Source organism: Giraffa tippelskirchi, chromosome 7, assembly GCF_054371585.1.
Source record: "Giraffa tippelskirchi isolate mGirTip1 chromosome 7, T2T-mGirTip1v1.2.pri, whole genome shotgun sequence".
In the NCBI taxonomy this organism is placed as follows: domain Eukaryota; kingdom Metazoa; phylum Chordata; class Mammalia; order Artiodactyla; family Giraffidae; genus Giraffa; species Giraffa tippelskirchi.
The window spans coordinates 59,029,306-59,055,285 of NC_137281.1; the positions used below are offsets into that span (position 1 = coordinate 59,029,306).

Consider the following 25,980-nt stretch of genomic DNA (forward strand, 5'->3'; position numbering starts at 1 on the left):
CAGAAGCAGTTTAAAAAATTGTATATACATTCTTCAGGCGCCCGTGGGGACCTTGTTCCGTCGCGCGCCAACCGGAAGGTCCCTGTCTTCGGAGGTAATGGCGGACGCCGGGTTGGCGTTGTCTGTGGCTTAGGCCTTCAAGGAAACTGAGGATCTGTTGGATATCTACGCCATCCTCCCTGCTACTAGGTAAGGAAGCAGCTTCCTGACCTCCTTGAATCCGGGGAGACGGAGAGCTGCTAGGTGGGGAGCTGGGCTGAGCCTTTGGTAGGAGTTTCCGAGGCAGCTTAGGCCCGAGAGGTAAGAGCAAAGGACGAGGAGGTGACGGAGGGGGAATGCTCGGGTTGGCCTTAGGGAATCGCCTCCTGTTTGCGTTCACAGTGTGGGAACTAGGCCTGGCTTAAAATTAGCTTTCTAGAGACCGTACCTTTTAGGCACTGGAGGTGTGAGAATGGCAGGAGGGACGTCTCCCCCTTGGAAAGTAAATACGACACACTGTCCGGGGAATGGAAAGGTCGCGGGCGTTAGAAGTGTGAATAATCGAAACAGCCTTTGAAATCAAGACTGTTTCGTGTTTGTGCTTTGGCACTTGGGCAGCTTGTTTCCTTCCGTGATCTCATGCGGTGATGTTCTTTTGGCACATGGCAAAGTGGTGGAGGGAGCAATCATAGGCTCGTCTCCTCGTGTTTACCGACAGCGTGGGAAATAAAAATATACCAAGGTTAGGCCGTTAGTGGCTCCTGGTATATTATTTTGGCTGAACTTCCTCCATTACCCAAGATAACAATAGTTGGGGAACGTGATTTCTAAAGATAGTAATGGATGGCATCAATTGTAAAGCAACTGGAAAACAGGCCGAGCTCCTCAGTAAGTTATGAAGAATGAAAGGTAGCCTGGGGGGAGCTTTTCCAGGTTTCAGAAATGGCCCGTGGTTTCCTCGATTTGTTTTCTAAAAAATTTCAGTCAGTCAGTCCTACCACGTGGATCGTGTTGACAACACGATAGGGGTTTCGTTGTGAATTCTGTTGTTGATAACTGGAATTTTGAAATTATTTGAGATTTTATAATCACAGCAAGATGCAAGAGAATAAGTTGTAGCTGAGAATCACATTTACTTTTTTTTTTTAACATTTTATTGAAGGATAATTGCTTAATAGAATTTTGCTGTTTTCTGTCAAACCTCAACATGAATCAGCCATAGATATATATATTCCCTCCCTTTTGAACCTCCCTCCCATCTCCCTCCACATCCCACCCCTTTAGGTTGATACAGAGCCCCTGTTTGAGTTTCCTGAGCCATACAGCAGATTCCCCATTGGCTATCTATTTTACATATGGTAATGCATTTACTATTTTTTGATTGACAGCAATTGGAACACATTGTCTATTTTCCACCCAGACCTTTAGCTGAGCACAACTTTCCTTGGAACTTTCTCAGTGTCTAAGCCCTTCTGAGTGTGTATATCTATGTCTTCGTGTCTGTAGTTTTTTTTCCTCCGTTTTTCTTTTTGTAGGTCATTTTTCAACTCGGTTATTTCACCTCAGGCCTTTTCCTTTTTTCCCTACGATCCTAGAACAATAAAGATGTTCCTGGGTTTCAAGTAAGAAAATGTGTATTTCTCAGGACCTGTTTTCAGACTGGAGTGTCTTTTCCTCTCTTTGGTAGCCCAGAGAGACAAGAGCCCCTGCTCTTGCCCAGCCCATAAATGGTTATTATTTGTGAGGACGTTTATTCATAATTCTCTTTTCTCATTTAACAAAACCAAACTCATGTGTTAATTACACAGTGATCACTTTGAATTTCTTGAGATTCCTTGCTTTTGTCCCTGAGTGAGGAAAAGTAGGTCAGTTTATTTTCTAGCAGTAGGTGTGTATAGATGTAGATTTTGGTGATTTTTCTATGGTAGAGGTACATCAGTTTGCAGTTTTGAGTTCTATCTGATGAGAAGAATCCTTTTCTGTGATTGTGTACTCCTTTGGGGAGGCTTCCTCCTGAAGTGACAGTTCAGTTTTTAGTTTTTTCGTAGTGAGTAGGTTTAAACTTAAAAATTGGCATCACCGACTCAAAGGACATGAGTTTGAGCAAACACCAGAAGATAGTGAAGGCCAGGGAGACCTGGTGTGCTTCAATCCATGGGGTCCCAAAGAGTGGGACACGACTTAGCAACTGAACAATGGGTTTAAGTTTCTAGTAATGTAAATATAGAGCTCTATAAGAGATGCAGGTGAAGTATTTTTATCTATTAGATTAGCAAAAGTCTGGTTGTGGAAAATTAGGAACTCACGTTGCTGGGGATGTAAATTGGCAGAGTTTCTTTGAAAGGCAGTTTGACAATATCTATCATTATTGCAAATGTGTAAGTCCCTCAGTCCAGCAATTGCACTTCTAGGAATTAATCTTAGAGATACAGTCATGCACATATGAACGACCTATATATGAAGGTTTTTCTTTGCAGCAATATTCGTATTAGCAAGAGATTGGGAAGAACCTGAATGTTCATCGGTAGGGTTTTAGCCAAGTGAATTCTTACATACCCATTCGATGGAACACTTATCCTTGTATCCTTTTACATAGCTGTAAAATAAAAATGAGAAAGTCTTTTGTTTGTCGCTATGTCCAAGATAGGTAAAATGATTTAAAAAAAAACAGTTGCACTATGTGAGTGTACAATGATCTTTAGTTAAAAATGAAGGCATAGTATACAACATTATTATGTTTCTTCTTGTGCATACAGAAAATATCTGGAAAGACAAGATGTAACTTGGTGAAATTGATTCCTCCAAGAAGGAAAACTGAATAGATAGGGAATGGGTGGAGTGAGCTTTTTGCTGTGCTTTTGAATTCTGAACCATGTGAAAGTAGAAGTTATTCAAATAGAAGTAAATGTAGACCTACTTCGTTTCCATGACAAGTCAAATAAACACTGTTGCATTAATGGTACAGAGTACAGCTCCCTAATGTTTTTTACTACATGTGACCTCAAGCAATTTATTTTCTTAGCTTAATTTTCCTACTTGTAAAATTAGTGTAATATCATGTACTTTATGTATTTCTTGTGAGGTTAAAAGCAGAGTGTATAGGGCATAGTGCCTGTGTGTAGAAAGCACTCTTAACTATAAGCATGTTGTTACTCAGTAAGCCTGACTGCAGTGGTTCTGCTGTCTTCACTAGAAGTTCCCAGACAGAAGTATCTGTTAACAATTTCACAGCTGATATTTTTCTGCTTTTATGTGCTCTTAGCTTGCTTTGACTTGGTATAACCAAGGTCTGAATTGTGGAGTTGTGGGTGGCTCACTGTTACTGCCGCCATGTTCCTGTACAACTTGACTTTGCAGCGAGCCACTGGCATCAGCTTTGCCATTCATGGCAACTTCTCTGGTAAGTTCCTCTAAAGTTTGTGGGTTTTTTTATTTTTATTTTTTTTTGACTGCACCTCTCGGCTTGCTGAATCTTAGTTCCCTGACCAGGAATTGAACCTGTGCCCCCTGCAGTGGATGCGAGGAGTCCTAACCACTGGACTGCCAGGGAATTCCTCACATTTTAAATATTAATAGTTTTATGCTTCAGATTGGTTTTTCAACATCAAACCTTTTTTTAAAAAACAAATTACGAAAAAAAATTTTAATTGTTAGAGAACATTTTAACTTATGTAATGCTTTACAGTTTCTAAAGTAATTGATCTTATCTCGTTTCCAAAGAACTTTTAGAAAGTAAGGTGTCCTGATAAGTGACTGGGCATTGAGCAAATGAGAATGGATTGGGATGGGTAGGCGTATATCAGGTAGGATAGGAGGCCATTTAGGCATTAGATAGTGAAGACCTGTGCTGGGGCAGTGAGGATAGATAGAATAATATGAGTTTGCATCCTGGGTGGCAGAGAAAGTGACAGTAACATTGATAGCAGGTTACTTGAGATCAGAGAGTGTGAGGAAGGAGGAAATTGGTTATTCTCAACATTTGAAGGTGATGACAACTCATCAGGGTGGAGATGAGTAGCAGGGAGAGATGGGTCCAAGTTGGCTGTTTATGCATTTGGAGGTGTTTATTGCAATTTTGAAAGCAAGTGAGCTTTTTAGAAATAAACAGCATATATTAGACAGCAACCTTGAAAGTTCTTTGGGACACTGCATTTAACTGTACAAAAAGTTATGATTTCTTAGAACAATAGCCTTAAAAATGGACTAGAAAGAGCCTTTGGTAACTTTTAATTTTATGAAGCTAAATGTTATATGTTAATATCATTTGTAGACAATTGCCAATTATGTTTATTGATGGCAAATCTTAGACAAATTAAGAGAAGTTTTTAAAAAAACTTGCATGATCATTTATGATCAGCTTTTCTTTGATACCACTTTTGTTAAATGTTTTAAATTCTAGGAAAAGGACCTTTTAAATGAGAATAAATTGATTTAAAATACTAAGCCTCCAACTTATTTAGTTGTATTTATGTGTAGTAGCATTTTGACCCATGAAGGTTACTTTTTGGACTAGTTCTTACTGTTCATGATCTTTATTTTGTGTTTTTTTTCAGGAACCAAACAACAGGAAATTGTTGTTTCCCGAGGAAAGATCTTGGAGCTGCTTCGCCCTGATCCCAACACTGGCAAAGTGCACACTCTACTAACTGTGGAAGTATTTGGTGTCATCCGGTCGCTCATGGCCTTTAGGTTGACGGGTGGCACGAAAGACTACATTGTGGTTGGCAGTGACTCAGGTCGGATTGTTATCCTGGAATACCAGCCATCTAAGAATATGTTTGAGAAAATTCACCAAGAAACCTTTGGCAAGAGTGGATGCCGCCGCATTGTTCCTGGCCAGTTCTTAGCTGTGGATCCCAAAGGGCGAGCTGTTATGATTAGTGAGTGACTTACTCTATTGGCTTTTTGATTCATAAAGAAGCTCAGTACAGAATAGCAATGCTGTGATCTTGGTAGAGTACCAAGAAATTACTCACCTGGATAAAATTTGTATTATTTTGGGTGTTTAAAGTTGCCTTCCCTTTTAACAATGGGGAAAGTTGTAACACACCTTTTCTACTTCTTAACTACTTGGAAATGGGTCTTTTTTGGTTTCTTTAACTGTAGCAAAAAGACTATGCTGAAAGTTTTCACATTATTAGGCAAAGAGTATGGTTGCTTTCATCAGCCTGAAGTGATGATTTACATCCATGTCTCTTCTCTGATAAATCTCTTGAAGAAAACTCTGCATATCTGATCAGGCTTCCAGAGGGCAACCTTCTGTGACCAGTCACAAAATTATTAGATCTAATTCAGAGAACAAAGCTGGCAATTTTATGAGTTTTTGTTTAGTTATAAAAATTTTTGGAAAGTTAGTGGGATATTAAGATCCCTATTATGGGGACTTCCCTGGTAGTCCAGTGGCTAAGACTCTGAGCTCCCAGTGCAGACTTGGGTTCAATCCCTGGTCAGGGAAGTAAATCCCACACGTCACAACTAAGAGTTCACATGCCACAACCGAAGAGGGCCTTCATGCTGCAGCGAAGATCTTGAATATTGTAACTAAGACTCAGCAGTGCCAAATTAAAAAAAAAAAAATCCCTGTTAGAACGAGAAGGGTAAAATTTTGCTCCTAGTGTTAGCAAAATCTTAAGTTAATGCACTTGTAGAGTTTAGTACTGCCTATCATTTAGAAAATAATTGTGGGGACTTCTCTGGTGGTCCAGTGGCTAAGACTGCACTCCCAATGAGAGGGCCGCAGGTTTGATCCCTGGTCAGGGAACTAGATCCCACATGCTGAAACTAAGAGTTTGTATGCCACACCCAGTACAGCCAAATAAATAAGTAATGAAACATTAAAAAAAAATAATTTTGATGTAAATCTAGCTGTTCTGTAACCTCTGTTTTCATTATCTGGAGTTTTTTTATGTTTTGTCTCCATCCACAGGTGCCATTGAGAAACAGAAATTGGTGTATATCTTGAACAGAGATGCTGCAGCCCGACTTACCATTTCATCTCCACTGGAGGCTCACAAAGCAAACACTTTAGTGTATCACGTAGTTGGAGTAGATGTGGGATTTGAAAATCCAATGTTTGCTTGTCTGGAAATGGATTATGAGGTATATCTTAATAGCGCACAATTTTTCTTTTTATTATATTCCAAATACCTTTCTGAAATACTTTGGAATGTTTCAGAATTTACCTGACTACATGATAGCATTTTTTGCTCTGATTTGAATAGTCTCCCCGTGTAAACAGGTTATTTATTGGGAAAAGGTCCCTGAAAAAAAGAGGTGAAGTGGTATTTGGGATATTTTTTCATTGGGAGGTAGTGGAAGATGGGACATACCATTCTTTCCCTTGAGAGGAAGGCAGTATTTTATGGTACTGATTAGTCTTTGTGCCGCTGTTACCTAGGAAGCAGACAATGATCCAACTGGGGAAGCAGCAGCTAATACCCAGCAGACGCTTACTTTCTATGAATTAGACCTTGGTTTAAATCACGTAGTCCGAAAATACAGTGAGCCTTTGGAGGAACATGGAAACTTCCTAATTACAGGTACTGTTTTCTTAGATTTGCTTTGTACCATTTTGCTTGGCCCATTTTATGCCCAAACTTAGGGGTGTTTACTTAATAGGATTTGGAAACTATAATCTATTCATAGTAAACCTGAGTGCCTTGTCTATGTTTTGGGGAGGTTAGAAATTCATGTGGTGGTTAACTCTTACCCTCTAATACGGCAGAGAAGAAAAGAGCAGTCACCTTGGAGTATTGATTTCTGTTGGTTGCTCTGGTGTTTTGATTGTAGTCAGTCTTTCATTACAAAAATAAAAATCTGGCTCTATGAAGAGACAGGTGTTATGGATGAAACAAGATAAAACTGTCCATCAGTTTGAAAGCCTAGATGAAATATTTTTGAAAACTGTCACCAAAATTGATCTAAGATGAAATTAAAAACTTAAATTTGTTTCAAGGACCAGCATTTGTTTAAAAAACTGGGGCAATAATCAAAAGTTTCTTTTCCTCAGAAGATTTAAGGTTCAGAATTTTTAGGGATCTTAAATTTCTTGAGAGATTAGAATAAGAATAAAAAGGGTTGTACCACTTTAAGAGCTTAATATAACTTCAGTACCAAAACTGGGGAAGGACAGTAATAAGAAAAATTTGCAACCTAGTTATCCTTTGATGGTAGATGCAAAAATCTTAAATTTTAGCAAATCAGATTCAACAATGTTTTATATGCATCATAGCAAAGTAAGATTTTTGTGGGAGCTCAAAGAGGTTCACCATGAAGAATAAATATTAGTTTAATTCATTATATTAAAAGACTAAAGGACAACTATATTTGTGGTATCTAAATTGTATCAGGCTCATGTAAGATGGTGATCCAGTCCTTTCTGTCTCGAGTCATTTGCATTTGATGTCTAAAATGAAGTATGTCTGTTGTTGGGTAGGATTTTGGAGAAGAAAAATATAAAACAGCACTTGTCTTTGAGCATTAAATCTTAGGAAGAGGGACTTCCCTGGTGGTCCAGTGGTTAAGAATCCACACTCCCAATGCTGGGGGCCAGGTTCAACCCCTGGTCAGGGAACTAGATCCCACATGCTGCACAGCCAAATAAAGAAAAAAAAAATCTTAGGAAGAGAGTATATACCAAGCAGAAGCATTTTTAAAAATCAGTTCAGTTCAGTCGCTCAGTAGTGTCCGACTCTTTGCAACCCCATGAACTGCAGCACGCCAGGCCTCCCTGTCCATCACCAACTCCCTGAGTCCACCCAAACCCACGTCCATCGAGTCGGTGATGCCATCCAGCCATCTCATCCTCTGTCGTCCCCTTCTCCTCCTGCCCTCAATCTTTCCCAGCATCAGGGTCTTTTCAGATGAGTCAGCTCTTCGCATGAGGTGGCCAAAGTATTGAAGTTTCAGCTTCAACATCAGTCCTTCCAATGAACACCCAGGACTGATCTCCTTTAGGATGGACTGGTTGGATCTCCTTGCAGTCCAAGGGACTCACAAGAGTCTTCTCCAACACCACAGTTCAAAAGCATCAATTCTTCAGTGCTCAGCTTTCTTTATAGTCCAACTCTCACATCCATATATGATAGATTATATTAGTTATTTGTTATAGTGTATTATTATACTTCTCATTAACAAGGATTTCATTCATTAAACAAACCCACTGAACCTCTATGATCACTATGTGCAAAGTCAATCTGCTGGCCCCTGGGACTACATGGTGAAAAATTTGTTGTGGTGTCTCCTTTTATACAAAATTGAGTATAATGGTGAATACATACTAGTAACACAAAAATTACCAGAGTGTGCCACATGCCATGATAGCATGGAGGAGGGGTTCCTAACCAGGAAAAGGAAGGCAATGTATTAGAGAAAGCTTTCAGAAGTGCTCTCAGCTGAGGACTGAGAACTAGTTAGGAGTTAGGTGTAGTGGGGGTGGAGGAGTTTCTGTTGTGGGCAGAGGAAACAGAATGCACAAAAGCCCAAATGCAGGAAAAAAACATGGTTCCTTGAAAACTGAAAGCTCCTTGTGGTTGGATCATTGGAGGTAAAGAGCTAGGGTGGAGGAAGCAGAAGAATAATGACCTGTTACAGGTGGATGTTTTAGAAAGATCACTTGATTACAGTTTGGTAACGGAATGGAAGGTAGTAAGGTCAGGAAGCATTTCCATTAAACCAAAAGAGATTTGCCGCATGAGGACTGCTGAAGAGGTAGGACCAATGTGGAAGAGGAGAGAATTGAAGGATGGCCTCCTTTTTCCTGGTCTATTGGTTGATGGCAATGTTCTCTAAGGTCGAGAACCCAGGAGATGGTTTGGTAAGGAACTTGGCAGTGGTTTATGAAGGCATTCATTTTTTAACCTGCTATGGAATATCCATGTAAGAGTGTCCAAATGGTGCTCCATCCTTGTCTAGTGTAACTACGGAAAAGAAGCACATTGAATGGTTACCACCTTCAGGCACACTGCACCTTTAAGTTGTGCTGAAAGAGAGAAGGAATTGAAGGTTAAATTCATGGTTATGTCATATCATTGCTGGTTTTTGTTTCCTCTTGACAGTTCCAGGGGGATCAGATGGTCCAAGTGGAGTGCTGATCTGCTCCGAAAACTACATTACCTATAAGAACTTCGGTGACCAACCGGATATCCGCTGTCCAATTCCCAGGAGACGGGTAAGGTCTTTGTTAACCATAAGAGAAAATATATTTATGTTGTGAAATGAACTTAATTTTTATTAAGTGTTTTTAATAAAGTCAGTAAAGTATTTTAGCACAACAAAACAAAATCTAAGAAAGAAAATTGAAAATCGACACAATTCTGTGTTGTACACCTGAAACTAGTGTGATATTGTAAGTCGATTGTACTTCAGTTTTTAAAGAAGCAGATAACAATTTTCATTCTTGAAAAACCTATGAACATTTTCAATTTGAAATTCCTGAAAGTTTCTAGTTTGAAGAATCCAGGTGTATTCATTGGAGATAAATTGTCTTTCATTCTCCCTTACCCCACCCCATTCCAGCATAGAAAAAAGCTAAAAGGAGCAAACAGTGAATTCCTGTATACCTTTCACTTAGATTCACTCATTAATACTGCTTTGCTACATTGGGCTTTTCTTTCTTTTGTATCTGTTTTTTTTAGGCAAGACCATTTGAAGATAAGTTGTAGGGATCATGACTCTTTTATGACTGTTCCTTGTACTGCCCCGTTTTATTTAAGAGATTTGGGTATCTGTGGATTTTGTTATCTGGGGCCTCCTCAAACTAATCCCTTGCAGATGTTGAGGGATGATTAGAGTGAAGTTCTGTGTACCCAGCTTCAGTTATCCGCAGCACATGGGTAATCTTCATTGATCTCTGCTTCCTCAGACTCTCTTTTCACCCCAAGTTATTTATCTTTTTAATATTAATTTATAGGTCCTGGGGTTAAATCTTTTTAAGACTTAGTTTATCTAGTGCATGGTATTTGAGTAAGATTCCATCAATTTTAGAAAATCTGGTAAGATTAGCAAGTTAAATTTTTGGAGTGGTGTTAAGTAATTAAGTTTAGCAGGTCAGAAATTTATTAAGCATCTGACTGCCAGGTGCTGTACTTGACTTTGGGACTACAAAGAAGTATAAATCATGTTTTGCCCTTGAGAGAAATACAGAATGTTGGAAACATTTTAAAAGAAACAAAATCCAGCTGAGGGGGATGCCTTTTGGGATTCAGGCAAGTTGATTAAGAAGAGGGTTGAAGATGGTGGTTTGGATAGTACTGTGAACGTGTAAGAGTCTTATTCACAGCCTGAAATGATGATTCTTTAAATTTCATGTCTCTTCTCTGATATTTTTCTCTGGAGATAGTTTTTGCCTTATTAATCTGATCAGGCTGTAGAGTGGAATTGTGGTGTTTTTTTTTTTAAACCTAAGCTTTATTATGCATTTATAGTAGACAAGAATTTCTGTTTATTGTGTTATATAGTCCTGTGGCTGGCAAGCTGCTCTGGGTCACAGCTTGCATGGAGAGACTCCAGGTGCCTCTAGGCCTTTGGTGGCCTGTTTGATCCTTATTGGTAAGGTGCTGAATTCCAGAAAAGAAATCCTAATTTCCAAGATGTTGATTGTGTACTTGACTTTGCTAGAACGACCTGGATGACCCTGAAAGAGGAATGATTTTTGTCTGCTCTGCCACCCATAAGACCAAATCGATGTTCTTCTTTTTGGCTCAAACTGAACAGGGAGATATCTTTAAGATCACTTTGGAGACAGATGAAGATATGGTAAGTAGACCATGGAGGAGGGGGGAAAAAAATGAAAAAGTAGGTTAGCTGTTACGAGTCTAATTTGATAAAACTTGCTACAATTTCATCCTAATTTTAGTTAAATAACCATATTTTGAAAACTGATGGTTATCTAAGGTTTACAGAGTGATGTTATAAGCCATCTGTTCATTTCAACTACTCTCTGAAATAGAAAGGATAGTTACAAGTTTAAAAAATGGGAGCAGAAAGCCTTAAAAAGTAGTTGCTTAAGGTGTTAAAGCTTTTAAAGTTCGAAACTGGAATATAAATGTAAATTTTCTCCCTCTGCTTAACAGATATTTGGTCTGATTACATATAATGTGAGACTGGGTAATGCTGCTTCTAGTGAATGATGAGAGAAAGCTCTCTATGTGTCCTGAAAACTGGCAATATACAAGATCTGTCACTTTTATCCCATGGAGGAGCACTGAGCAATTTCTTAGATACTTGTTTAGCTCGAGTTGGCAAGTTTTTTGTTTCCTTTTTAAGGGCAGGTGATGAGCATTTGCAGCTTTTGTGGGCCTTGTGGTCCCGGTTTGCACTACTGAGCTCTGCCGTTGGGGCAGGAAAGCAGGCATAGGGAGCGTGTGAGCTGCATAGCTGGCCTGTGGACTGCACTTGCTGACTCCTGGTGTGGATGTGGACAGGGTTGTTTTTGCGACTTTATTACATTGTCTTATTATACTGGACTGTCTTCCATGGTGTGGCTTCATTTGCCTGCACACTAGAATCTTTCTCTTTCCATTCCAGGTTACTGAGATCCGGCTCAAATATTTTGATACTGTGCCTGTTGCTGCTGCCATGTGTGTGCTTAAAACAGGCTTCCTTTTCGTAGCATCAGAATTTGGAAACCAGTGAGTAATCCTTTTATTATCCCACTTCACCCTGGTTACTATAAAAGTTGGCCAAAGAGACAGGTAGTTTCAAGGCCTTGTAGCTTTTCCTGAGAATGTTTTAGGTTCTTCAGAACAAAAGTTTTGCCCTCTTCCCTTTAATGTTCTTTCTCTTGATGATTTCCTCTATTTTAGTGGCTTAAATCAATACCTGTGGGATAGCTGCAAAAAGTAGCTTTAGAAGTAATCTCTCCTGAGCTTTTTGTTGGACATTTCATTGAATGAATACTTGCTGAGCTACTTAGTATTAAATAGATGTTCCATAGACACTTCACTTGTACAAGTCTGAAGTTGAAACTCATTAGTCCCTGCAGCAGCTTCCTAGCCATATCACCAATCTTTCCAACCTTACTATTTCTTTTTTTTTTAATGTTCTTTTCCATATGGTTTATTTTAGGGTGTTTGGTTTTGTTCTCTGTGCTGTGCAGCAGGACCTTTGTTGTTTATCCATTCTATATATAAAAGCTTACATTCTACTAACCCCAGCCTCCTCCTTCATCCCTCCCCAGCCCACTCCCCCTTGGCAACCACCAGTCTGTTCTTTATTTTTCTGTTTCATAGATAGGTTCATTTGTGTCATATTTTTAGATTCCACGTATAAATGATACCATATGCTATTTGTCTTTCTCCTTTGACTTCACTTAGTACGATAATCTCTAGTTGCATCCATGTTGCTGCAAATGGCTTAATTTGTTCTTTTTTATGGCTGAGTAGTATTCCGTTGTGTGTGTGTGTGTGTGTGTGTGTGTGTGTGTGTGTGTGTGTGTGTGTGTGTGTGTGTACACACACATATATATACACCACATCTTTATGCATTCATCTGATGATGGACATTCAGGTAGTTTCCATGTCTGGGTTTTGCCGTCCTCCTATTTCTGTTAATGTCTTATGGGTCAGTTCCAGCAACTTGAGTGTACAGTCTCAATTTTGCTGTCTCTGCAGCTTTCATTTGAAAGTCAAGTTGATGATTACTTTTGTATTCCTTTTTTGTGGTACTGGTCTGAATTGTTCCCTAGTTGCTTATTGCAGTTCATTGTCTGTCCTGTAAAACTCAACCTTTATAGAGGGTCATCTCTTTAAGCAAACAAGACACAACCCTGATGAAATCGTTTCCTCATCTCTATGTTACAGTCTTTGATGGCTTTTCATAGACAAATGAATTAACTCTGAACTCTACTCTGGCCTTGAATTTAAAACCAGTATTGAAAACTCCAGATTGCTTATGAAATGAGATGCCATGGTCTTACTTTCTAGTTCAGGTTTTGCCAGTGCATGCAGAACACTTACCTAATGCTATTTCTGTGTAATGAAAATGAAAGTGTTGTCTAGAATTCTGTGATTCTATTCCAGTTTTGCCATTTCTCCAGTTCTCCTTTTCTTTATGTCTTTAACTCATCCTCATTGAGCTTATTACAACTGTCTTTTTATTATTCCTTTTCCCAGTTTATACCTGTTTTGTCTCACTTTTTACAACTTAGCCTATTATTATGAGTATTTTCACCCATTTCTAATTTTTTAGTTTTCTTAACTAGGAATTTCCAATGTAGAGAAGTTAGGAAAGTGCATGTGAGCAAAAATGTCTCTTGTAATCCTTCTGCCCAAAGATACTATTTTTTTGTGTGTGTAGCCTTCCTGTGTATATATATTTAAATGTTTGTATAAAAATGATAGTGTATAGTGTTTTGTAAGTTATGTATTTTTATACAGTAGTGAATAATAAATATTTTTCTTCTATCAATAAATAGATTTTAAACATTCGTTTTTTTAGCACCCATTATCTTTGTTTTTTTGTGGTAAAATATGTATAACATAAAATTTGTCCTTTAACATTTTCAATTTAGTGGCATTAATTACATTTGCAGTGTTGTATAACCATTGCTACCATTTTTCCAGACTTTTTTTCAATCACTCCAAACTGAACCCATGTGCCCATTAAGGAGTCACTCCTGATGCCCCTTTCCCTTAGCCCCTGGTGACCTGAGTGCAGTCACACAGTCACTCTCTTCTATCTGGCTCATTTCATGTAGCATATTTTCAGAGTTCATGTGTCAGCTCTATATTCTTTTTATCTATGAATAACAACCCACTATATGTATGTACCACATACTATTTATCTGTTAATGGACACTTGGGTTCTTTTCACCTTTTGGCTGTTGAGAGTAATGCAGTATTGGACGCTGGTGTGCAAATATCTGTTTTAGTCTTTGTTTTGAATTCTTTTGGGTATGTACCCTGTTCTTAAAGATATAGAAAACCCCAGTCAATAAGCAGAGATCTCAAACTGTAGATACTGACTCAGTATTAAAGTGACTTATGAGCATTATGTTGATGGCAAACATCTTCAGAAAAGTACTTTTTAAATGCTTATTGGCCTTTTTTTCTTCCAGTTTTATAGAGATAAGATTGACAGACAGCACTGTATAAGTTTAAGGTGTGTAGCATAATGATTTGACTTACATCGTGAAATGGTTATCACAGTTCATGTCATTTGATACAACATTAAAGAAATAGAAAAAAAATTTTTTTTTCCTCATGATGAGAACTCTTAAGATTTACTCTCTTGACAGCTTTCATGTATAACATATGGAAGTGTTATATTTATAATGTACTTCAGATAGAAAATATTTTACCTGAAATCTTTGCTTCTCCCCAGTTACTTATATCAAATCGCACATCTTGGAGATGATGATGAAGAACCTGAGTTTTCATCTGCCATGCCTCTGGAAGAAGGAGACACATTCTTCTTTCAGCCAAGACCACTGAAAAACCTTGTGTTGGTTGATGAGTTGGACAGCCTCTCTCCCATTTTGTTTTGCCAGGTGTGGATCTTTCCAGTCACTCCATAATGAGCAGTACTAATCTACCGTTTTTGAATATGAATGACTTTAAAGTTTTAATTCCAATTAACCTCTTAATCTAAGAGGTTCAGCAGCATGTCCGTGGACTCGCCAGAGCATAAGGTGAAGCAGCTGAAGGCAGTCGGGGAGTTAAAAGGCTTTACATAAGTCCTTGGGCTTAAAGTGGTTAAGACTCTGCATTTCTACTGCAGGGGGCACAGGTTCCATCCCTGGTTAGGGAACTATGATCCCATGTGCTGTGTGAAAATCCCATGGACGGAGGAGCCTGGTAGGCTACAGTCCATGGGGTCACTAAGAGTCGGACACGACTGAGCAACTTCACTTTCACTTTTCCTTTTCATGCACTGGAGAAGGAAATGGCAACCCACTCCAGTATTCTTGCCTAGAGAATCCCAGGGACGGGGGAGCCTGATGGGCTGCCGTCTATGGGGTCGCACAGAGTTGGGCATGAGTGAAGCGACGCAGCAGCAGCAGCAGCAGCTGTGTGACCAAAAAAAAAAAGAACTGATAAAAGTTTTTTTTGTTCGTAAAACTTGCTGCTTCAAACAGCTTGCTTTTTGGGACATTGGGTCTTTTTTTCACTCCATGTGCCCAGGGCCCATAGTAATATTTAAGCCTAATAAGCTCAAAAGTGGTTTGTCCCCCTGAGAATAATCAAGTTTGTGTGTGAAAAAGTATCACAAGTAGACATTTACCCCCTTTGTGCAGATAGCTGATCTGGCCAATGAAGACACTCCCCAGCTATATGTGGCCTGTGGTAGGGGACCGCGGTCGTCTCTGAGAGTCTTAAGGCATGGACTTGAGGTAAGATTGGAATTTCTAGATCATATGCTGGGTTTGGGGGGAAGCCTTGGCAAACAGCCTAAGGCTTTATTCTGATGAGATCAAAGATGTAGTCAATGTTTATATGAAACAAAAATGTTTTCTTCTTCCTGTTTCCATAAAGTTTACAGTTTAAATTTCCTAATCTTTAACATGTTAACACAATAGGCACTTAAAAAAATTGGCAAATAGATGTCAAAGGGGAAAAAATACCTGTTAGTTCCAGGTTCACTCGCCACAGTGTGTAGGTTGGGAAGTCCGCCTGACGCATTTTACTGCATCTTATTTTAGTCTTGGTCTTTTTGCATAGTTTTTATATACTTACATTTTAAACTGTTAAATACAGTATATATTTTTATATCTTAAGAAGTTTATCCCAGAGAAGGAAATGGCAACCCACTCCAGTATTCTTGCCTGGAGAAATCCCATGGACAGAGGAGCCTGGCAGGCTACAGTCCATGGGATCACAAGAGTTGGACTCGACTTAGCGACTAAACCACTAGAGAAAGACTACCCTCAATTTGACAGCAAGTAACAACTGTCCTTAAGATGTCTTTTTTTTCCCCTGATAGAAAAAGAAAACACTTGAAAAATGAAAATAATAAATTTTGTATTCAAATGTATAAATATAAAAACAAAAAACAAAAGAAGTTTATTCCTTATTACTATGTGCTTTTAAGTCATACAATTTTTAATGTTTTTGCAGTATACCTCCACAGTGGGTAGATCAGAATTTATTTAATGAATCCTTTATTGTTTGACTTTTTAGGTGAAATAGATACTCAAAATTATCTTCTCAAATCCCATATCCTCTTCTCATCATGGTCTTTTAGCAAGCCCTGGGCTTGATTTTGTTAGGAATAAAATAAATCTTCCTATGGCAGTTATTTTTAGTGGTTGGGGTTGGGAAACTCCAGGCTCTTAGAGGCCCACTGCCTGTTTTTTGTAAATTTTTATTGGAACACAAGCAAGGTGACCTTTGTTTTGAATTTTGGCTCTACTTTTTGCTAAGCTTTTGTTTCCTCTTCTGTAAAATGGGTTTAATAGCACCTGCCTTAAAGATTGTTGTATTAATTAAGTGAGAATGCAAATGAAGCACTTGGTCAAGTTCTGGCTTATAGTAACGGCTCAATAAACGTTAGCTATTAATATTGCCATCTCAGGGGATTTAAAAAGTTTTGACTGCCCAAATATTCATCAGGTCACCAAATTTTCAGTTACTCGAACCCAATTTAGACCAATAGTTCTTCATAAGTTACTTGCTGCTCATTGGATCCCAGTGATGATCTGGTGAAAGTAAGCACTCAAACGCAAAAAAATGCATACATGCATTAACAGAAAACTTTGTGTATGGTGTTGGGAGATAAAGGACCTGATGAAGAATCATTGTTTTTGAGTCCCCTGCCACCTCCTAATTTTTTCTAATTCTATTAAAAAATCTGTGTTATGCAAAAATATTTTTAAATTGTTGGACATTGCTTTGTTCCTGTGTATCTATTTGTTGAATCTTGTTGTTCAGCTAGATTATGGTCTCAGTTGAGTGGGGTCACTGGCAGATAGTGTAGTGTACTTGACATTTACATTTTATTGATGGTGAAGTTTTCCAGGATTCTCCGGTACCATGATCAGATACTCCTACTACCATTACATCAGTAAACCAACAAAAGGATAAAATGCCTTTCATATATATACTTGTGTTCTCCCTATAAAATGTAGTTCCACTGTTCAATTGCACAGTATGATAGGCTGCCTTTTTATCTCTAGATCATTTAAAAATATTTAATAAAATTTTTATCTTAGGTGGTTTTAGATTTACAGGAAAAAATGCAAGGATATTATAGACGGTTAATGTTTAGTCCACATCTTGTTTTCTCTAGATCATTTTGAGTTTATCTTACATATTTCATTTATTCTCATTTGAGAGTCTATATGACATTCAGAGGATTCTTGACTCTGACATTAAGAGGCATAAACATCTAGTAGGAAGGACAAAGCAGTTCCTCAGATTACTTTTAGGTAAGTGTCCTAAGAGGTGACAATTGTGATTCCTGTGAAAACTTATAGGAAGGAGAGATGACTGCCAGCCCAGAAAATAAGGGAATACTTTTTCTAAAGGATGTGGCACTTGAATTGTTTGGTGAAGAGACATGGAATTTGGCCTTAAGGGAGCAAAGGAAAGGATGCTAATTGAGATGGACGGTTTCATTCCCACATGCTTGCTTTTTGTGGTAGATGCAGGCATGTTATACTCAAAGTAAGCATTTGGCCTTGGCTGTAGCAGCTATCCTGGATGCTCCATCACTGCTTGCTGAAGTCAATTTTGGGAATTGACAGTACCTCTAGCCTTTTGGTTCTTAATGTTCTGTTTGACTAGCTGGTTCCATTGTTTTAATCCAGTGTACATTGTGAGCACTGCTATATTGGGACTGTATTATCTAGTGTGATTGTAATAAGCAAGGAGCTGAGTTTCACGCTCAGTGGGTCTGTGGTTTGTCTCCTTTCCTGTCAGGTATCAGAAATGGCTGTCTCAGAGCTACCTGGTAACCCCAATGCTGTCTGGACAGTGCGTCGGCACATTGAAGGTAAGCAGCCCTTGCCCAGAGGTCTGAATGAGGGTCCAGATGCCACTGACAGTAGCAGGCTTAAGAGGCTGCATTCATAACACTTCTGTATCACTTCATATACTAGAAACTTTTTCTGACTCAACACCATGTTTTTGAGGCTCCCAATCAGGGTGCTTTCACTTACTACATTTTGTACACATGAGTAAGAGGCACACAGGGTGGCTGTTCACACTCAGTACATACACACTTCAGTATCAGAGATAGAGCTGTCATATGTCAGTTCTTTGGCTATATTGTGTTAGAGGTTTGATGTAAGGAAAAGTTTTTGCTTCTGTGATGTTTTCTCCTATTGTGTTGAAATCACAGTGAAATTGAAGGTATTCCGGATATTAAGAGGTTTGTTAGTGTTCTGTTCAATAGATATAGTAGTTGTGTTTAAGGGAAGTGGAGGTTGATTGAAGCAAGATTTTAGGGTGAGTGGAAAAGGAGGGATGGAAGAAAGAGGAAGTCTGAGCTCCTCAATAAAAATGTCACCTCATCCTAAAAATTTGAAAGTTATGTGAAAATGCATATTAATGCAATAGCAGAAAAGTCTTGTGACAACTGAATTTCAGTCCCTTAAAATAAAACTCAGTTCTCATTTTCCCTTTGATTCTTTGGGGTTGTAGGTCATTTCTATTTCTAGACCTCATTTTCCTCTTGTTCCCTCAGGAATGTGAAACTGGCCAGAATACAAAGCTTTTTCAAGAAAACAGCTGGAAATCTTCCTGCTTTTTAGATGTTTTGGTTGTATGGAACACGTTTAAGGTTGCTGGGAAATGTGTAGGTGGGAAACCTCTTTCTATTAATAGAATACACAGTGAATTTTGTCTTCATGTGGGCATTGGAATCCTATCTGAGTAGAAAGAAAAAAGTGAATAGGGGATCAGTAGGTTCATTTTAGCTGAGAAGGTATTTATTGGATGATTGGTTTTAAAAGATTTCCCCAGTTTTGGCATTGTCTTCATAGAGTGGTCATAAATTGGTCTGTGTTGATGTTCACCTTTAGCTTGGTGGGTGGTTGAATGGAGGCTCTTAAAAATTGCCTAGACTGTTTGAATTAGAAAGAGCCTTTTGTGATAAAACCTAGTGTGCTCCTCTTTGTTTGTTTTTTTGTTTTAACTTATTAAACTTCATTGTAAAATCTATTTAGATTTGCAGGAAAGTTACTCCTCATTTTTATGAAGAAGGCTGAAAATCACAGATGTTGATATCTGTCTCAAGATAGAGCACATAGGTAGTAGTTCTGAAAGCTCTGTCTCCCGAATCTTAGCCCAGTGTTCATTTGACTGAGTCTGGGTCATGTTGGTTTCTTAGGACAAGTTCAGTGTTCTCATCCTGCTGCCTTATAATTAAGATAGGATTCTACTCTCAGAGCATGTGTCATCTAAAAAAGAAGTATACAGAACTGTTGTGTGTTCTCATATGACGAAAGGCACATGTGTGTTGCTAGGAGGGGTGAGAGGAGAGGGAACAGGCATGTGTTTGAGAATCAGGAAAGGCTTTTGGGATGATGTTTGATAAGTTAGTGATGAGTGGTATATTGCATGATGGAACTTGTAGCTAAAATGTTTTCTCCTCTAAATACCAAAATCTAGGAAATTATTAAATCCTGGTAAATTTTACTCTTTAGAAACTATAATTTGGGTTTTCACCCATAAAAGAGGTCAAGTTCTCTCGGTTCATTCTCTTTCCAGATTCCTTAAGTTCCTATTCCACATGTCCATACATGCTGCAGTCTTCCAGGCAACTACTAACCTTGGCTGGTACTTGGTGATGCACACTACCAATACCAAGCCTTTTTTTCTCTTCCACAGGTGGCTGGTGAAGGTGCTGATCACCACAGGTGTGTACCTATTGCTAGGGTCTACCATGCGGTCTTAGAATTTACCCAGGGAGAGGGAGTTGCACAGAATATTGAGGCTGCCCTGATAGCATCTCTCAGAGGGTAACTTCACAGTTTGCTGTCCGTGTGCACTGTAGTAGTGCACACCCATCTGCCAGTATGTTAAATAGTCTGAGGCAGGAATCACTTTTCTCCCACAGAACGTGGAACATAGGATTAATTTGCTTCCCGTTAAGCCAAAAGGGCCTGTAGCTAGAAAAACTTAACTTCATACTCTCCTTTGATGTTTTAATATGTTCTGTGTGTAACTGAAAGATTGGGCCCTGAAGCAAGCCTCCGCTTTTTTGTTTTGAGTCTAGTGAGGACTATGCTGAGGCAAGACAAACACTGAGTAGTCTGAATATAGAGGGAGAATGAGATATTGAAGGCCTCGGTCATCTCGGTGGTCACTCACTCTTCCTTTTGGAGTGGGCTTTGTTGAGCCTAAGATACTAAGACAAGAGAAAGAAGGGCGCATCCCCTCTTCTGTGCACTGCTTCCACAGTGCTCAGACAGAAGTCCCACTTAACTGAGACAGGGATGCAGTCTCATACTCTAATAGATTCTTCAGTGAGATATGAACTAATAGTGTTTTATATGAAACTTGAAACCTCTCGAAGAAGGCAACATAGACTTCATAGTTCATTGGTGTTTGCCTTGACTGAATCTTTATTTTGTTGTCAAGTCCAACTTTTAACCTAAAACCTGCCTAGGACCCAAGAGCTGCTTATCTGCTTCTGGTTCTCCTGGTTGTAGAATGGAAAGGGTAGATGTTTCAGTGGGCTTAATATCCATAGGGAAGTGGCTGTTTGCAGCTTTCAGATAGCAGTCATTGCTCTGCTGCTTGTTGAGCTGCCCAGCAAACATAAGGCCCAGACCACCAAGCATCTCTTTATTTTTATACCTGAGCAGTCTGAGTGGGGCCTTGAGTCAGAGAGGGGGAAAGAAGGACGCAGGCTGCTGCTTTTCCTCACTCCCCTCAGTCTTGGCATGTAGGTTAAAAATGTGTGGTTTCTTTTCTGGAGACCCTCCTCCCTTGACTGAAGGAAGAAGCTGAAATCCTGGCCAGTTTTAGCCCTTTATTGTTTGGCTTTAATTTGCTCTGGCATAGCTTTTGAGATAGAACGTCTCAGTGTTGAGAACGTGGGAAAGGACACTATTTATATAATTAAGCAATTCCTGTGAACTTTTACACCAGAGATTTCCAGTTTAAAAATAGAGCTAGAGTAAAGCTTTCAAGTTTGGTGTTGCTTAGAGGCTGATGGTGGTTTTATTGTAAGCTGTTAAGACATCCACTTCAGGGATGGCCATGTCTGTACTCAATATTTTAAGATGATGAACAAGTACAGTTTTACAGAGCAATTTTATAAGGTGTCCCCAGGCATGTGAATAATCTAAAACCAGTTATCTGCTTGTCCAGTGTTACTTCATGTGATTTGGAAATTGAACCATTACTCTGGATTCCTGGTGTAGCCATTAAGATTATACCCATTGGGAAAGATCTTTGACTCTTGCCTTTCCGCCACTCATTCAGTGCACACGTGTTATTAATTGAAGCAAAAGTTTTGCAGGACAGTACTTAACCCTTAATAAATTATAAATTATATTTATTTCTATATGTTTATGTTTTAAAATGCTGATTGCCATCTACTAGATTAATTTTACATCTTGCTAATTCACAATGCTACTATAGGTCATACCAGTAATACTGGGTTGGTCAAAAGTTTGTTCAGATTTTTCTGTAAGATATTACTGAAAAACCTGAATGAATTTTTTTGGCCAACCTTCATTTTCATCTGGCCCCTTTTCTGTAAAGAACACTAATTCTGCTGAACTTACTGAGTAATCTTAGTTAAGCTGAACCACCTTAGGAGCAATCAGAATCTAAACTGTGTCCTTGATGTGAATGGGGTGGATCAGGCCTATGGTGTTGGGCTTTGACAAGGGCTCCAGCAAGCTTTCACTGCTTCTGCTAAGAGTGAGGTAGCCACTCCAGTCTGCTACCTTGTCTGCTTGGCATTCTGTCCCTCGCTTGCCTGATTTCTGTGTGAAGGGGGCAGGAAGAGGGAAATTGAACAGAAAATTAGAATGTAGGAAAATCTCAATTCATCTTTTAAAAAAAGGAATGTACATGTATTCAGCGTTTATCAAGCTTTATGTCAAACATTGTTCTAGATATGGGAGACACACACGGAAATTGTTCTATGTTGTGGGGAGGAATGTGTAGGAAATAGACAGCTTTTAACTATGGGATGTACATGAGAAACTTTTGGAGTTGCTTGTATGCCTCTGACCTCTTTTCAGAACTCACTGGTGTTTGTTTACCCAAATACATTTTATTAAATAGAAAGCAGATTCTAATTGGATTGCTTGTGACCACTGAACCATTAGGATTTTAAATATGAAAAGCTAGAGAGGTCAAGGGCTGACAATATAAGCTACCTCCCCCCACCACCACCTCTCTTCCTAGTTATCCAGTGTTCTTGCATCATTCCTATTGGGGCATCCTAGGAGTCTCAGTTTCCAGCTCTGTTTCCTAGAATGACTTAGTCTCATGGAGGCTAAAATAGTCACTATTTTATTCATTAGGTCTTATGTTCCTGTGTAAGATTCTTTGAGAAAAAGAGGGAGACCTTTTTTGGTTATAGGGAGTATCTCTTAATGGATTGTGACTGGCATCTGAAAGAAGCTCTAGCTTCAATACATATTGAATTGAATACAAAGAAATTTTGAATACAAAAATATTGTAGTATTCAAAATTTCCTCTTACTTGGTCCTCTTGCATTTTTCTAGCAAAGTTCTCAGGAAAATATTAGTTTTCCAAGGTATTAAATGTGGGCATGTGTACTCTATTAACTGTTTAGCCATTTAAGGAAGCAAAGTATATCTGTAGGCTGTTATGACCATTAATTATTTTTTGGATCATTCTATGCTGTTTGCCACATGAGTGTGATGACTCCACATAGAAGAAGTGCCTTGGAAGGCTTCTGAAGAGAATGCTTAGTGCATCTCATTTGGCTTTGTAGCTAATGAATTCTTAGCTAACCAGCTTCTTTCTTCTCTTTCCTTTTCAGATGAGTTTGATGCCTATATCATTGTGTCTTTCGTGAATGCCACACTGGTGTTGTCCATCGGAGAGACTGTAGAAGAAGTGACTGACTCTGGGTTTCTGGGCACTACCCCTACCTTGTCCTGCTCCTTGTTAGGAGATGATGCCTTGGTACAGGTGAGGATTCTCAGAGAGCTACTTACCTGCTTCCCTTACTTTGTCCTTTCTCTGACTTGATTGTGGTGTTGGTTGCTTGATTCACTTTCATGAGCTTTGAACTTCTTTGAAATTAATGCTGTGAAACATTAACTTTTTTGAAGTTAACCTTGCCTGGGACCCCTAAACTCTTTTTTGTCATTGACCCAACTGGCGCTTCAAATGCAATGCCTCTAGATCTGACAGATCCGATGGTGTGAGGGTCATGCTTGTGATCACTAATCACTAAATGGCTAAAGTTGTTTTTTTTTCTCGTACTGCCTCTAGGTGTATCCTGATGGGATTCGGCACATCCGAGCAGACAAGCGAGTCAACGAGTGGAAGACTCCTGGGAAGAAAACAATTGTGAAATGTGCGGTGAACCAGCGACAAGTGGTGATCGCCCTAACCGGAGGAGAGCTGGTCTATTTTGAAATGGACCCCGTATGTTATTTTACCATTCACTGTGGGACTTAGTGTAGGGTTCAGAGGTAAAGACGGGAGCTGCAGTCCAGGTGTCTAGATTATATATTCACAAGAAAGAGAAATGAGGAGAGAAAGTCTTTTCCTGGGGGTTGGAGGGGAATACATTTTTATGTCTTTAATTCTTAAACTGGAGTTATGAAATGCCGTCTTAGCAATGAAATGCTTTTTCTGACCTTCACGCTATTTTCCACCAGATATTTGCTATGTGTTTAATTTCTGCAATCTGATTCAGTTTCAGAAAATTTCTTTTACTTTTATATATGGAAGGATAGGTATATTTAATTAGACTCTCAAGAAATCTCTGGATATGGCCAACTTGCATAGTCTAACTGTACCTATGATTGAAATTTTTTGTCTCTAACTGCCATATTTGAATTCTGTTTCACCCATGAGTCTTTCCATGAACAGTTAAACAGTGATATATTTTCATTTCCTGAGAGCTAGGTTGGCTTAGGAAATTTGTGGTGCATTATACTTGTCAAAGGTCTCTTGATTATCTTGTCAGTAATTTTGCTTGCCGTTAGCCTGTAGAGTTCAGTCTTGGAACCTCAAGTAGAGAAATTCTTGGTCATCGGTTATAGTAAGAAGAGTGAGAGGAAGCAAAAAAGAACTTATTAGCAAGCCCCCTTCCTTCTCCAGGCTCAGCAGTTGGGGATGGGGTGGCGTGGTCTGTGACCTCTCTCTGTCTTCAATCCTGTAGTCAGGACAGCTGAATGAGTACACAGAGCGGAAGGAGATGTCAGCAGATGTGGTGTGCATGAGTCTGGCCAATGTGCCCCCTGGAGAGCAGCGGTCTCGCTTTCTGGCTGTGGGGCTGGTGGACAACACTGTCAGGATCATCTCCTTGGACCCCTCAGTGAGTGTCACCCTCAACTTCAAGGATCTTCCAGTTGGAACCTGAGCACCTGGCCCATTCTTAATGTCCCTCTCTGAGATCATCTGGGCTGGGCCCTGAATCTATACTTCTGCTGCTTCTGATTATTGTAGCAGCACACCTCAGGAATCTTCTGCAGTGCTTTAAAATGACTAATCCAAGACTACTAAATGTTTCTTTGGCTTAAGTCCCGATTCCCTTTTTTAGTTTAAACAAACAAAAAATCCAAGACTGTGTTTACAGAAAAGAGCCTTAGATGACTTTAAAGAGGTGCCCTTTGCTTATTTACTTTTACCATTATCCACTTCCACAAAAAAGAGAAAGCCCAATCCTCTCCAGAGCTTGTTTTAGAAGGTTTAGTTCTCTAGTGATCCCATACCTGTTGAGAACTCATTCTTCAGGTTTTCTGTGTCCATGAAAAACAGCTGTTCTTCACTTCTAGAATTAGATTTTTCTGGGTAGGTTTTTTTCCAAAGTTGGTCACTTGCCGTATTTTATATTCTCTTTCCTCTTTAGGACTGTTTGCAACCTTTGAGCATGCAGGCTCTCCCGGCCCAGCCTGAGTCCTTGTGTATTGTGGAAATGGGTGGAACTGAGAAGCAGGATGAGCTGGGGGAGAGAGGTTCTATTGGCTTCTTGTACCTGAATATTGGGCTGCAGGTAAGAGATCCAGAAACTCACACTCCTGGTGTCAGGGCGTCTTTTACTTCATGTCTGCTTTGTTTAACGCAGGTATTTTCTGTGCCTGTTTTAGTTACCCACCTTATGAAAAGTGATCAGTTTTGCTCTCTATTGCACTTGTTTTAGCTCTAATTTAGAAGAAATCAGGCCTGGAAAAAAGTATTTTATAGAGTCTGATAAAATTGCTTAGCAGTGACTGTTTGGGAGCAGAACTATATCACCTATGGTTTTCACAGATTGCAGTTTGTGAGACTGTAATCCAGTTGTCCCTCAATGTCCTTGGGTTGGTTCCAGGATCTCCCTTGGATACCAAAATCAGAGGATACTCAAGTCCCTTATATAAAATGGCATAATGTTTGCATATCCTCGTGACCTTTAATTAAATCGTCTCTAGTTTACTTGATTACCTAATATAAGGTAAATGCTATATAAATAGTTACTGTACATGTGCAGCCAATTCAAGTTTAGTTTTTTGGAATTTTCTTCTTTTTTCCCCTGAAATATTTTTGATCTGTGGTTGGTTGAATTGTGGATTCAGAGGGCCTCACAGTTCATGACAGGCTCCATTAGCAGTAAAGGGCTCCCCCGTGTTCCCTGTTGTCCACACACCTAGGCTCTTCATGGCATGAAAGGCAGGAACCCAACAATCAGAGTGTCAGGGGTTTTGACCATATCCTTTTTTTTTTTTGCCTAGCCCAGGGAACTGTTTGCTTTTTAATTTTACTTCCTAATTTAGAAATCCTCAAACATGCCCAGGAGTTAGACTAATGAAATGAACCTCCATGTACCCATCACCAGTTATCAGCATTTTGCCTCTCCCTTCTCTTCTCTTTTAAGGCAGATGCTATAATATGGTTTCATCTATAAGGACTTGAGAAT

General features: G+C 39.2%; 1 protein-coding gene and 2 non-coding genes across 7 annotated transcripts in view; all 3 read left to right on the top strand.

Annotated features, from left to right (window-relative positions):
• The first annotated feature begins 84 nt into the window (after positions 1–84).
• Positions 85–25,980, top strand: part of SF3B3 (splicing factor 3b subunit 3) — a 36,940-nt gene continuing 11,044 nt past the window's right edge. For 2 of the 5 annotated variants that reach the window (XM_081508760.1, XM_081508757.1), the window contains exons 1-15: positions 85–189; positions 3,242–3,379; positions 4,533–4,859; positions 5,906–6,078; positions 6,377–6,518; positions 9,036–9,148; positions 10,597–10,734; positions 11,506–11,609; positions 14,302–14,467; positions 15,215–15,310; positions 17,838–17,910; positions 22,891–23,042; positions 23,349–23,504; positions 24,247–24,402; positions 24,937–25,080. In XM_081508760.1, the coding sequence (XP_081364886.1) occupies positions 3,310–3,379; positions 4,533–4,859; positions 5,906–6,078; positions 6,377–6,518; positions 9,036–9,148; positions 10,597–10,734; positions 11,506–11,609; positions 14,302–14,467; positions 15,215–15,310; positions 17,838–17,910; positions 22,891–23,042; positions 23,349–23,504; positions 24,247–24,402; positions 24,937–25,080 (2,010 nt within the window). In that variant the 5' untranslated portion in view covers positions 85–189; positions 3,242–3,309. Of the gene's footprint in view, positions 190–2,454; positions 2,560–3,210; positions 3,380–4,532; positions 4,860–5,905; positions 6,079–6,376; positions 6,543–8,982; positions 9,149–10,596; positions 10,735–11,505; positions 11,610–14,301; positions 14,468–15,214; positions 15,311–17,837; positions 17,932–22,890; positions 23,043–23,348; positions 23,505–24,246; positions 24,403–24,936; positions 25,081–25,980 lie in introns of those variants that run through there. The other 3 variants (XM_081508761.1, XM_081508756.1, XM_081508758.1) reach the window with 3 other exon arrangements.
• Positions 5,144–5,223, top strand: LOC145516012 (small nucleolar RNA SNORD111). The gene has a single exon (XR_014061197.1). It is a non-coding gene; the product is annotated as a small nucleolar RNA SNORD111 (small nucleolar RNA).
• Positions 10,256–10,346, top strand: LOC145516011 (small nucleolar RNA SNORD111). The gene has a single exon (XR_014061196.1). It is a non-coding gene; the product is annotated as a small nucleolar RNA SNORD111 (small nucleolar RNA).